At 28.9% G+C, this 14,067-nt stretch overlaps 1 protein-coding gene across 1 annotated transcript; it reads left to right on the top strand.

The window, feature by feature from the left end:
- Nucleotides 1-2,023: 2,023 nt before the first annotated feature.
- Nucleotides 2,024-13,855, top strand: LOC129985237 (39S ribosomal protein L38, mitochondrial-like). Its single transcript, XM_056095192.1, has 8 exons — nucleotides 2,024-2,301; nucleotides 2,495-2,644; nucleotides 5,281-5,489; nucleotides 8,391-8,509; nucleotides 9,230-9,388; nucleotides 11,000-11,136; nucleotides 13,350-13,437; nucleotides 13,544-13,855. Exons 1-8 carry the CDS (start codon nucleotides 2,067-2,069, stop codon nucleotides 13,800-13,802), a joined length of 1,356 nt encoding a protein of 451 aa, XP_055951167.1. The 5' UTR covers nucleotides 2,024-2,066; the 3' UTR covers nucleotides 13,803-13,855.
- Nucleotides 13,856-14,067: the final 212 nt, after the last annotated feature.

Below are 14,067 nucleotides of genomic sequence, written 5' to 3'. Positions count from 1 at the left end.
CATATAGTTTCAGCAAGAAATTAGAAAGACTTGTGAAATGCAAAGGTAAAGTCAGGATAAAGTTGTTGGTTTTTGTAGTGGCTAAAAAGACAACTTCAAAACAAAAGGAAAAGCAAAACATGAAACAATCCAAATGCCAAAAAGCGCTTTCTGAAAAGCAATTTAAGCAGGCTCTAAGCCAATTTGTATTATCTATAAATTCTCAGAAGCGATGGCAGCTAGCTAAAAATGAATGAAAAAAAAATCTACGATTATCATAGATGTGATTCAATATTTTCATTAATATGACTTTACGCAGAAAAATCTTGAAGTTTATTTGATATAGAAGAATATTTCGAATCACGTTTCTGATTAAAATAATCTTTTTAATAATCTTTTTAAAAAATCTTTAAAATAATCTTTTGTTGTTCAAAATTGAGAAAGTTTTCACTTTTGGTCAATTATTTCTAGAAATATTGAACAGATTTTTTTTATATGTAAAATAGATGTTATAAGATGGGGAAAATATGTGTTAAGCGTGGAAATTCATTAAAATCTGAAGCTCCCCTTTTTTTGTGAAGAATACATTGTGTATACTTCACATACCAAGAAGTAAAATAAAGCATCTGATGTTGAAAATTGTTGATTTTATCAAGTATTTTCAGACAGAAATTTAGAATCGGAAGAAGAAGAATATCTGGGAAATGAAAGTTCATGCATGAGAATGTTTTCATATTTAGACGTCGATTTCAGAGGCAAATTTCATTTTTGAACATCCCCAATAAATCTGAAATTTCATAGGATCGTGTATTTACTTATTATCTCTCGAATGTGCTCAATGAAATAATAGGATACCTTACTTAAAGTGCGTATGCAAAATTGTTCTAAGATGAAATTAAACAACGAGATGAGTTCTACCCATACTTAACATGTGCTATTCTATGCAAACGACCTCATCCACAGATGATTGTTCCCTCTTTATCTTCTACAATAGAGTTGTTTGAAAATGAAATTATGATTAGGAGATACTGAAGCATTCTTTAAAGTAAATTAATATGTAAGTGTGCTTCGAATATCGGGATTAATAATAAGTATTTTTTTATTATTATTATTATTATCCGTATTGTTTTAAATACATGTAGAGCAAAATCTCTCCTATATTTCCCATTAAATATAGCGTTAAGCATATATTAAAATGCAGTTTCCTAATATTAATAGACGTTCCACACTGTAATTGAGTCAAATTGCAGATGCAAATAGTGTGCTGAGTATGTCATTTTTCTCCAACCCGCCATGTATGTCTTTAATAAGAGTCATGAAACAAGTGACCAAACGTAAAATTAGCATCCGGAACATTGACACCCATCTTGTCCTCGCATTAACTATGCTACTAATCGATAAAAGACTTTTTTACTTTGTTCATATAAGTGTAGAGAAAGTGTTGTAATCTTCAAAAATTCGAACCCGAGATTTTGACGAATCCCCCCCCCTTTTCAGATCTCTCTAAGTCAGAGAAACGCATGTATTAGCATTGTCTGTCTGCATATCTATCGGTGAACACGATAATTAAAAAATGCTTTGGGCTGTACGGATGAAATATCTAATATGGACTTGGATCGAAACAGTAGATTTTTTATCAAGTTTTGAATGAAATGCATTTTTAGGAAGTCTGTCTGTCTATTATCAGCCTTCTTATAAGCCTTATATCTTACAAATATTAGCTTTATTCTTAAAAGAATCAATTTAACTCTATGTAATACCATTAGCGCATTTCGCGTTTTATTATTTTTTTTTAAATGAGGTAATAAAAATATAATTCTTACTATCTTAAATGAACCTAACGCTCTTATGTCATTCCTTATGATTTTATTACACCTTATCCAAAATTTCCTTTTTTCTTTTCAAATTATAATCATTTTACAAATCCATTTTCAAGGATTATGGAACGATTCATTCTAATTCCATTTCTATGCATTTCCTAATTCATTAGCAATTATGCTACTTGAGTAGCTTTCAATTTTTATTGCGAATGGCAACAAATGAGACATGGAATGCTAGGATTTGTTTTGTAAACAATAAAAATAATCATGTCGGCAGTTTGTGCTGCTGGGAATTCTATAAAATTTAGTGTTTCCAAACAGTTTGTGAAAGATATATTTTTAACACATGTGCGTCATGTTAGAAAAGAAAGGCAGTCAAGATGGTTAGGTTATTACTTCACGAAACTTTCAACCCCCGTGTATCTTGCACGCAAAGAAAACTATCGTAAGACGGTATTAAAACCTCTTGAAGAAATGTCATCATTAGAAGAAAGACTTAAAGGTAAACTATTTAAAATATCGTGATAAATATTTTATATTATTCATACTGTTAAATATTTATGTGATGGAGAAAATAATTAATTTTTCATTAAAATATAAAACCTAATAACATATTAGATTTCTTTCCTTAGCTTACTTTAACCTTTATGATTTAAGGTATTTTTTTAATTAAATTTTTGCATTTTCTTTTAAAGAGCTTAATGCGCCGGATCCTGTTTTGGATGAAAGAATTGATATTGGTTATGCAAAATCGAAAAGCAAAAACGTCAGTCTGCAAGACAGATTGGAATGGAGAAAGCTTTGTAAAGCTAGCCAAAAGCTGTGTATTGATGAAGATAAAATACGTAAGTTCCAGTTATTTGTGTGTATAAGTTATCAATTCTTTTTAAATCAAATAAGATACTAAATGCTAATTTTTGCCCCATACATTCGAGTTTTTATTATTTACTGTTATGGATAAATTGTCCTTGTACTTTAAATTAAAAGTGTAAATTTAAAAAAAAAAAAAAATTCCTTCAAGAAAATTTGTTTGTTTGTGCATTATCAGATCAACATTTCTCCTGCCTTTGGTCAAAGATTATAAATCATGGCTATATGTTATATTCTTGCTTTTAATTTAATCAACATTTTGAATAAATTTGTGTTGTAAATACAATTTTATTCAGTTATGACTCTGTGTATTGATGAAACAGAAATATATAATTTCTGTTTCATAGAATTTGTTTTATGTTTTGTCCCAAAGACCTTCTTTTTTACTTTTTCATGTTTTAATAGAACTCATCTCATATTACCTATCTTTATATGCAAAGAATATATTTTTCTTTTGTCTATATTATGTATGCACATAGAAATGTATTGCATTCGAAAAGTAATGTGTAGTTTCTAATTTTTCTTTTTCTGCTATTTGAATTAGGAGCATGCAGTAAAACTTAAATCAGCAACCATTTCTGAAATTCCATTCGCCTATCACGATTCAGATGAAATTCAATTCTAAGCTTGACTTAATTTATGTTCTTATTGTATCTGCTTTAAGGCTTAAAAATTTCTTTGTTCTGAAATTTTGAATGCTGTCTATTAAAGAATGATCTTAAAATCATGGGATGAACCTTAAGTATAAATAAAACAAAAAGAACTTCATTTTTACAATGAAACATAAAGTTACAAATGCAAAAGGCAATCACTACAAGGACTTATTGACGAAAAAATTACATTAAAGAAATTAATACTCCAAAGAAGGTGTATAACACAGGTTTAATTCAATACAAATTTTCAGTAGTATAACATCTTAGTTGCATAAATAACAGATGCAAAATATGTATATAGCTTTGGATAGTAAGTTCCTTCAACACTTAAAATTTTTGTTATTTATAGTATCCCACTTGCCATTATATCTGTGATGTTGTGTTTGACATAAGGTCCTTTACTTAATACATTGGTAAAAAATTCTTATTAGGGTCAATTTTTGTATATTTCAGACCTATAATCAATCAAGAGTAAGATGACATTTCAGTATACTTGACCTGCCCATAAGATCTGTGCTATGATTTTATGATTTGTCTGTATTCTTAAATTTCTGGTTAAACAACTTTCATCAAATTCCTCTAATTGAATTTTGTGAATATTTCTTAATAAAACATTTGCCCCCTCCCTTTTTTCTTGTTAGAAGTGACTTTGAAAAATTAAAAAAAAAAAAAAAAAAAATTAGCTCACAGCATTTGTTTTTATTGTGCTATGATTTTATAATTTGTCTGTATTCTTAAATTTCTGGTTAAACAACTTTCATCAAATTCCTCTAATTGAATTTTGTGAATATTTCTTAATAAAACATTTGCCCCCTCCCTTTTTTCTTGGTAGAAGTAACTTTGAAGAATTAAAAAAAAAAAAAAAAAATTAGCTCACAGCATTTTTTATTTTATTTTCCCCTTCACATGGGAAAATAGCAGTGTGTTTCTTCATGTATGCAAATGCTTATTTTTCAGTTTTCGCTAAGTTTTATTTGTACCTCTAAATGATTTACTTTCAATTTCAAAGATTTGTATAGAGAAATTTTCTTTATTCATTTGGTGAAAAGATATTTTGAAATATTGATTAGGTATTGCAACATTTTCTTCATTGTATTAATGACAGCATTAGGACATTATTTGAAGCTCAATATTTTATATATATATATATATATATATATATATATATATATATATATATATATATATATATATATATATACAATTCTTTTTTCATGGCATATTTAGCTGCAAAGGAATTATAATCAAATTTAGCAGCATTTTGTTAAGAAATTATGAAACTGGATTCTTTTTGCAGGCTATAAAGAAATATCTTGGTCTTATATCTCAATTTAGAGCACATGTTTATTATGATCTGTAAAATTAGTAAATATAAATTTCCAGGTATTCAATGATAACGCTGTATACATTAAAGGATGATTGACTTTTTATAACAGACAATTAATATTTGTATAATTTTGTTTGTATGAATACTTTAAATGAGTTTGGGGAAACTATTTTTTCTTGTTTTACTTAAATGCTTTGTTTTTGCTATTCTTAATCTTGATTTCTTTATGTCCAAATAAGATACATTGCAAAATTTACTACTGATGAGATAATATAGAATAAAGTAGGAAGAATATCTTTAAAGTATAATGGGAACTTTTTACCCATAATTGCTTTTTAAAATGTACTATTGAATTAATAATTTCTGATTTCTCTTTAAACTATCAGAAATATCAGTTAAAATAGTGTTCATTTACAGATTTAGCTTATGAAATTAGGATTGTTTATTATTTTATTGGGTTTTTTTCCCCTGCAAATTTTGCTTAAATTAGGATTCAAATTAAATTTAATTCATCTTTTAAAAATTATACTTTATTGACAAAATGTGGTTTTTTTTTTTTTTATATATTTACTCTGAAATCAATTCATGTTTTAAGATTATATTCCATGTTTCATGTGCATATTTCTTTCAGAGGAGATTGATATAACAGCTGTGAAGAAAGACTGGTTGGCCACAGATGGTCTTGAAGCACTTCAAAATGTAGCTGATCATTATGGAATATTTTCTGATTTGTATCAGCATGGCTACTTCACGCCTCAAGTGCCTCTCACAATTAGATATGACTATGATGATGAATATGTCTCTCCAGTCCATAGTGGCAACATATTATATGCATCAGAGGTACACTTCATTGTTCTAATGGCAAAATATTATAAATTATTCTTCTCCATCAAAAAAAAAAAAATTGGAGTTTTGTTTAGTTTAAAGTATAGGTAGTAAAATGTGTAAATAGCATGTGTAGTGCATTTGTTCATGTAAAACTGTTAAGTGAATATAATATCTTGAATCTAAAAAACTGCTGCAATGTAAAATTTTTAAAAAAAGTGATTTATAACATTTTGTTATCTGAGCACAGATTTCAAAAGTTGTATTCTTTTATGTGCAAATGCATGAATTTTTAAAGCAAATCACTATTAAAAGAGTAGAATATTGTTACAAAAATTTTCTTCTGCTACAAATACCCCCACTCAATTGTAATGATGCAGCGCATTTAATCTCTAATAGTTCAGCAGCTTGCTTGCTGTCTGATCCTCTCAAATCTGTTTACTCGTCGGCGACTCCGACCACTCGCACACACCATTTCTGACAATCCACACGACTTCTTCGCAGCTTGATGGTTGGGTTTACGGGGCGCCTAGCCCCGGCAGGGGCTTATCCCCGGTAAGGAGAGACTTTCAAGTGCTTTGCTGTCTATACTTTGCCGTGGCCGTCTTCGACGAAATTTGGAGATGACGAGTGTCAGGACTCATTGTGATTGTCTGATATTAGGGTGAGGGTGGGGGGGGGGGGGGTACACTGCCGTTGGGCTTAGTAAGTTTTTACTGCTTGTGAGCTAGAATTGGCTATTGAGATACAGTATAATTTGAGTTTGAAAAAATAAAAGTTAGGAAGAAAAACTAAGGGGCTGAGATAAATTAAAGTAGTATATTACGGGGTCTTCTAGAGTTTGTAGATGGTTTATATTTAGGGATTTTAGCTATTGCTTCATTTTCATTCTTATCCATGTTTTTAAAGAAGTTAGTGGCTAGATTTTTAATGAATTTTTTTAAGAGGGGGATAGTCTAGGCATAAGTACATATTTGTATTGGGCATGTAGTATTTCATATTGCAGAAATTTCTAATTAAGTTATTTTGCTGGCGTTCAATAAGTCTAAGATTAGTCTTGGCAGCATATCCCCACACAGGGCAGGCATAAGTTAATACTGGACGCAAGTAGGCAGAGTAAATAAGCATTTTATTTTGTCTACTCATTTTGGAGTTTCGAGAAATTAAGGGATAAAATTTACGAGTTAGGTCTCGAAACTTTTTAGCTGTGTAAATAAAGTGGGGTTTCCAAGTTAATTTACTATCTAGAATAACACCTAAATATTTCCATTCCTTAGACCACGGGACAGTTTGATTTTTAATTTTAACTGGGGAAAAATTCTTTTTCAGTTATTTTTATTAAAAACTATAGCTTCAGTTTTACTAGCATTTATTTCAATTTTCCATTCGACGAACCAGTCCTCAAGAGATTTAATATGTCGGTTTAAAGCTATGGTAATGAAATTTTGATTTTTGTTTCTAGCTAGTATTGCAGTGTCATCAGCGTACATGCACAACATAGTGTTAAATTGCTTGGGGATATCATTAATAAACAAGGAAAATAAAATTGGCCCTAGTTTAGATCCTTGAGGACACCTGCAAGAATAGGTGTTACTTCCGAAAATTCATTAGAGTAGTAGCTTCTGAGTGCTCGTCTTTTATAGTTCCGGGAGGCGGGGCTAGAAACTGCAGACCAATCAGGGCGTACCTGGGTGTATCTCTGTTATTACTGGATGGATCATGAAACTTCTTGAACTTTCTGGTATTATCCATTTAGTCGCCAAATTCACAGCCAAGTCGCCAAATAGTCGCCAAGCTCAGCATGCCGTGCCGGATAGCAAAATTACAGTTTTGTAACACACAATCTGAACAAACAAAACTGGAGTTCAAAAACATTTGAACATATCTACTATTTGATATAATATTGTCTCTGTAAGTACTGAATTTGATAATAAATCCTGATCTGAAGTGATAGCTATAATAATTTACTTTTGTAAGGATCATTCAGGTAATTCTGTGAAATGTGAAAATATACAAATCTTTTATTCCAAAATGAATCATCATATTGAATCAATGATGATAAAAATTTTAAATTTAAGCTACATTAGTTGTGTTTTTTTAAGACCACCACTATTCTGTGAAAAATAATTGGGCATTTTGAATAATTTTATTAAAAATTTATTGCTAAATATATTTGATAAATTCAATGATATAATTTGTTAAAGTATTCTTAATAATCACTTAATTGTATATGTATTCACTTTGAATTTTCCATTACAAATGTATTTATACATAATTTCTTATTACAAGTGTATTTATTTGTTTTTTTATATCATATGATTGTGGTTATGCTTTGGAGAGTTTCTAAAGTTATTAATTGTTATCTTTGAATTCTATTTTTTTAATAGTGTTATATACAATTTATTTATTGCATATTATCTTTACATATTATAATTATTTATATCTAATGCTCTTACTTGCATATCTCACCAGCAAAGCATTAAAAAGGAAATAAGAAGGAACAAGTTTTGAAAAATTTTCTAATGAGGTTAATTGTACATCAAATAAATTTTTAAAATTAAAAACAAAAGTTTTTTTTTTTTCTCGCTCTAAATTTTCTTATTGCAATCCATTTATTTTTTAAAAATTAGTTAGTTAATCTCGTGTAGTAATGTGCTACTTACCCTTAACTATTCCATATATGTCTGTCTCTTTTTTGTCTTCTACTTATTATTACTATTTATATTATTTTTATAAAAATTGTTGTGAATGATTATTCTCTGACATTATAATTAAATAGTTAAATTTAATTTTTGACATGTATATTAACTTTACATGCAAAAAAAATAATTGCCTAAATCATCTCAAATTATGATTCAATTTATGAGTAGTATTTGAATTTAGTCTGTAAAATAAATATACTTTTTTCATTTGTAGGTTACAAAGGCACCACATGTTTCATTTGACAGTAAACCTGATGATTTATGGACATTAGTTCTAACAAATCTAGATGGTCATTTGCTGGATACACACTCTGAATATCTACATTGGTTTATGTAAGCCTCCATCTCTCAATTCTTGTGTAAATGCATCAAACCAGATGGATAATTTAAAATTGCCATTTTTTTTTTTTAGTGGAAACCATTCCTGTTTTTTATTGATGCAATTTAATTTTTTAAAACTTAATCTAATTCTGAAAGTTAGTTTGTAAGTTTGTTGAACATTCAACTATTAAAACCAATTTATGTTATATTTTGAAGTAGCATTGATATAGATATACATAGACATTTATAGGTTAAATTTCTGATCATTTTACTTTGAAATGATGGCTATTTGTACAGTTAATTGGCTTTTCATAAGCTGAATACTGAAGTTTTATCAATATGTGACATGACATTTACTGTTTTAATGTACACACAAAGTACAAAGAATGGTTGTTGATCAATTATATATCTCAATATCTACCTCTGAATACTGAAGTTTTATCAATATGTAACATGACATTACTTCACACAAAGTACAAAGAAGGGTTGTTAGTCAATTTTCTATTTGAATATCTACCTTTAATGTTGTTTTTATTAAGGTATAAAACCATTTTAAGTGCACAAACTTTAAATAATTTTCTATTATTTCTAAATTAGATTTGTTATGTAATTGCAAGTATAAATAACTGATGTAATTTTGCTTTTTTAGAATTGTATTTTACCATAAGCATATTCAAACTGTTTTTAGTAATTTTAATATGATTATGTCTTATTTATTTATTCTCTCTTTAGTGGAAATATTCAAGGCAATAATCTGAAATCTGGTGAAATTGTATGTGATTATCTTCAACCTTTCCCGATGAGAGGAACTGGATATCATCGCTTAGTATTTGTTTTATACAAACAGAAAAAAAAGCTTGATTTTTCATCTATAAAGAGACCAGCTCCTTGGTAATTTAGAATTTGTTTGTTTTATATGATATAATTTTCTTAAATTTTGCAAATTTTAATTAATCTATTATAAAGATTAAAATCATTTTAAATTATTTGTTTGATAATGATTTTTAATTCTAAAATATTAAATCAAATAAGAATAAAAATAATTTCTTACTTGAATTAACAATTCCTAGATCTGTAATCATATGTATATACATATGTTCATAAATATGTTTCGTTTTACTTGTATCCCCCTCTTCAATAGATTATATGAAATAGTCGCCTCACTGATTATAGATCTTTTATTTATTATTTTTCTTTTGGTCAATGGTTTTTTCCTAATCATTCAATCAGCCCCCTTAAGCTGTATTAGTTATTAATGTTACTGACATAGATTGAAATCTAACATTCTATCAGGGGTGTTTGTGCTCCGGGGAAACCCCGGAATTCCGGGGATTTTGAACTTCGATACCCGGAAATTCCGGGGATCGTCGTTCAAAAGGAAGTAGGAATAATAATGAATTATTTATTTTGATCTGGGTAATTTTGTTTGCTTTGAAAGCAGAAAACGCAAGGTCAGTGTGTGTGGTGAAAACTTTTCCTTTCTTTCTCCAAAGGCAGTGATAATGCGTGAAAAGGGGGAAAAACTTCTTTTTTGTTCTTTCCTTATTGCGAGTTATGACTCATTCCCCCGGTTCTCGGACATTCTCTTCTGGATTCTTTTCGGCAAGTAGGCGCGGCAGAAAAAAAAGGGAGAGACTTCGTTCGACCAGATGTGCGATCACGTGACCTGGGTTCAAAGGTCTTAATTTTGCAAAAAAAGTAATTCATTGAACTTTTATAATTAGGTCATTCAATACTTCATAATCGTAATTTTCCATTTCTCCCCCCCCCCCCCTTCTCGAAACTCCAAAATGTCGGTAGTAAGTCTGTAAAAGTTTCCGGGGATTTTTTGGGGTCCCACAAACACCCCTGTTCTATAGAATGCCAAAAATTAACCAGCAAAGTATGAAACAATTAATATTTTACACATTTCCTAAGCATTCTTTAGAATGGCAAACTGGTAATCTATGCAATACATTTTTGATGACTGTTTTGCTTTTTATCTTCAATTATGTTACTATAAATTATTATAGCAAAGATGAATGTGTATGCATCTCTAGTGACTGAAACTTTAAAAAAAAAAGGGGGGGGGTAAATATATATACTTTAGGGGTGGGAATGTAGAACTCTATTTTTTAAAATAGTTTTGAAATGAAAAAGAATTATTTGCTTCATCAGTTTGCACTATGCCTATATGACAATTGTTGCATTGTTGTAATTTACCCATATAAGCAACTGCAATTCATTTGATCTGCCTTTCTGATAAAGGAGTTTCAGTAATGGGTTCAATTATTCCTTTAGCTCAATTATTAGGCAAATGCTGAGTTTCAGTTTTTCTTTTGACCGCTTTTTTAATTTGAAAAATTCGAATTTCTGAACTATGTTCATTGATGAGAGTAATCAAATGATGAAATACTTAAATGATATTTCTTGTTGTAACACTTCTTATATGATGTTTTATATACTTTTATATGTGTTATTCTTTTTGCTAAATAATACTATTATATTATTTTATATATTTAGTTTGAGTCTGAAGGAAAGGACATTTAAAACATTTGATTTTTATAAAGAACACCAAGATTCATTAACACCTGCAGGCCTATCATTTTATCAGTGTACTTGGGATGAGAGTTTGACTGATTTTTTCCATAATGTTCTGAGTAAGTTTAGAATTATGAAAATGTATGTATTAAATTTTTCTGCTAATAGCATGTTGTGATTAAAAATGTTAGAGGATATTGATAATTATGTGCCAATTTCTGTTCAAGAAAGGTTTTAATTATTTGTTAAATAAAAACAATATGAAAACAATCTCTATACAATATGTTCTCTATAATTTTTCCTCTAACTTGAATAGAATTATAGAATTACTAATTGAATATTGTCCATGTGAATGGATATAATATATTCACAATTGTTTAATAAATGATTACTTAAACATTTTAACTTTTACATATATATGATATTCAGTTTTATGCATATACCTAGTTAATTACACAACAATATTCATAAACAGTAGTAATGCATTTTATAGTAATTTCTGAAAGTTGTTAGCTCTCATTTAATATAGGTTTACAAGCCACCCTTTCAAATTGCTTTGGAATTACCTTCTGTATATATGTGTGAAAAATGTCATCTTAAAAACTTTTTGCATATCATACCTTTGACTTGTGTTTAATAGTCAGTTGAAGCAATTATGAACATGTATTTCTATGAAATGTTTAACAAATGATTTATTTCTGCAACATTAAATTTTGTAACAGTGTTGACTATTTTTCTTATGTTGTACCACAATATATCACTTGCATACATATATTTCTGTATATAAAGCAAATATTATATACCACCATTGAAGGTTAGTACCATAAATTCTGAATTATCCTGTATAAAAATGAAATCTATCAATTTTATTTGGAATTTTACTTTCATTCAAATGTTTAAATATATCATTGGTTTAAACAGTGTTTTAATTTATTTAGTAATTAAAGAGTAAATATGTGAATATTACCCTGGCATGAGATTTTTTTCTGGGTAAATTGTATTGATTAGTAGTTAAAGTTTTGTATCAATTACAAATATTTCCATCAGTAACATATTGGATTAAAAACATGACAACAAAATATAAACTGAAGATAAAAGGTCATTAGCTCTATCCTGTCTTTGATATAAATTAATATTATTCAGAAACTTGTAAATGAATGTGCATTTTAGCAACAAATTGCTTATTGTGTTATGTTGGCTGCTACAGATTTTCCTCCGTGTGAAATTCAAATAAGGCCTGCTGCCCTATGAAAGTCTTTCAAGAAAATATATTGGTCATATATCAACCTTAAATGCTCCCTATGTACTCCTAATTATTCTATCAACAGAGACTAGGTCACTTTCTTTTTAACATAATTCCTTGGCTTTCTTTACCCCTTTTCTTTCTTTTTCGCTGATTATGCTAGACCAATGGGGGTTATCAACAACTATAAATATTCTGCTAATAAAAAGCTATAGATTGAAAGATTTCCATTTGTTTGATTTATTGCTTTAAATAAGGTATAACTGTAATGAGAACGATGCATAAAGTTTCCGTATTTATTTTTTGTGCACGATGTTCATGCTTAATTATCATATGTAAGCTTTGCCATCATGTTTTACACCATGTTACCTTAATAATTAATCTTGATTCTTTTACTATGTATGAATTAAATGCTTAGCTCACAAAATAAATACTATGTAAAGTTAGTTTATATTTAAATAATGTGTATAAGAACTTATCATCGTAATCATTTCTCTGTACATCAAGCCGAGGCATGAGGCTACAACAGCTGCATACCATCTAAGCCTGCCTGTGTAAAGCTTCCTCATAAGATCAACACCAGCTTGGTCATCCAAAAGAATTTATTTCCTCAGTGCCTTATACAGTGTTCTCTATCTTCTCTTTTCCATCCAGTGTAATTCCTGTGTTATCTTTTGGTGGCATTATGAGTGTGTGCCCAATCTGTCTTCAGTGTCATATTTTTGATTTTGGCAAAAACAGGATTGGAAAAAATTTTATTGTATAATTCCATAATTGAAATTTCATTTTGCCAATGTGTTTTAAGAATGAAACCTGAAACATGTAGTTTGGAAATCATTTTATTTCTTCTCTTGTGAGTTATTAAATTTTCAAGCTTTACTACTATAAAGAAAGATTACTTATGCTGTTGCATTAACACATGTAATTTGAGCTTACTGAGTGCATTATAAATGGTAAATATTTTTACTATTAAAATAGACAAAATTAAACATTTTACTTACAATTTCAATAATATAATTTTAATCATATATTTTAAATATTCACATTATAATTTAAAAGATTTATCATAATTGTATCTTTGTTTCATAGATATGCAAGAACCTGTTTTTGAATATATTGAGAAACCCTTATACATTAGACCTCAAGTTCATTTTCCCCATTTGGAGCCTTTTAATAAGTAAGGATGAACAAATTGCATTTTGAAAGTGAATAAAATCTTTATGGGAATAAAGCAAGTGTGCACAACATTACAACAAGAATGATACATTTTTATTTCCTTTTAGATACCTCGACAGGTACCGAGATCCGAAAGAAATAAAAAAGGAGGTTCTTTTGAAACGTCTGAAAATGATCGAACCGTTTAAAGAAGAACCTCCAATGCCAAAATACCCTTGCCTTCATAAACCAGATAATTACAAGTTCTCCTGGCAGAGGCGGGACATTTTGTTAGAGAGACTGAGATTAGGAAAGTATAGAGATCTGAGACCTCATTCAGCTTATCCACAAGAAGATAATCAGTTTACATATTGGACTAAAGCTTAAAGACACTATGTGTTAGTTTTATGATAATGTTAATAAAAGGCTTATAAGATCAATTTTGAATATGCTATTTTTTTATAAGTATCAGCAGTTAAGAACATATCTGGGCAAATGGACTTGTTTGTAGACCTACTAATAAATTACAGGTACAGTAGTGGCACTCAATGACGTGTTGGATATTAGATCAGAGAATTGCCAGCTTGCCTGATTAAAAAAATCATCTTTATATGAAGATCTATGTTAACTTCATAAAATATTACAAATTCTA

Source organism: Argiope bruennichi, chromosome 9 (genome assembly GCF_947563725.1).
Source record: "Argiope bruennichi chromosome 9, qqArgBrue1.1, whole genome shotgun sequence".
NCBI lineage: Eukaryota > Metazoa > Arthropoda > Arachnida > Araneae > Araneidae > Argiope > Argiope bruennichi.
The sequence above is the reverse complement of the archived record's forward strand: the minus strand, read 5'-3'. Positions and strand labels throughout refer to the sequence as shown.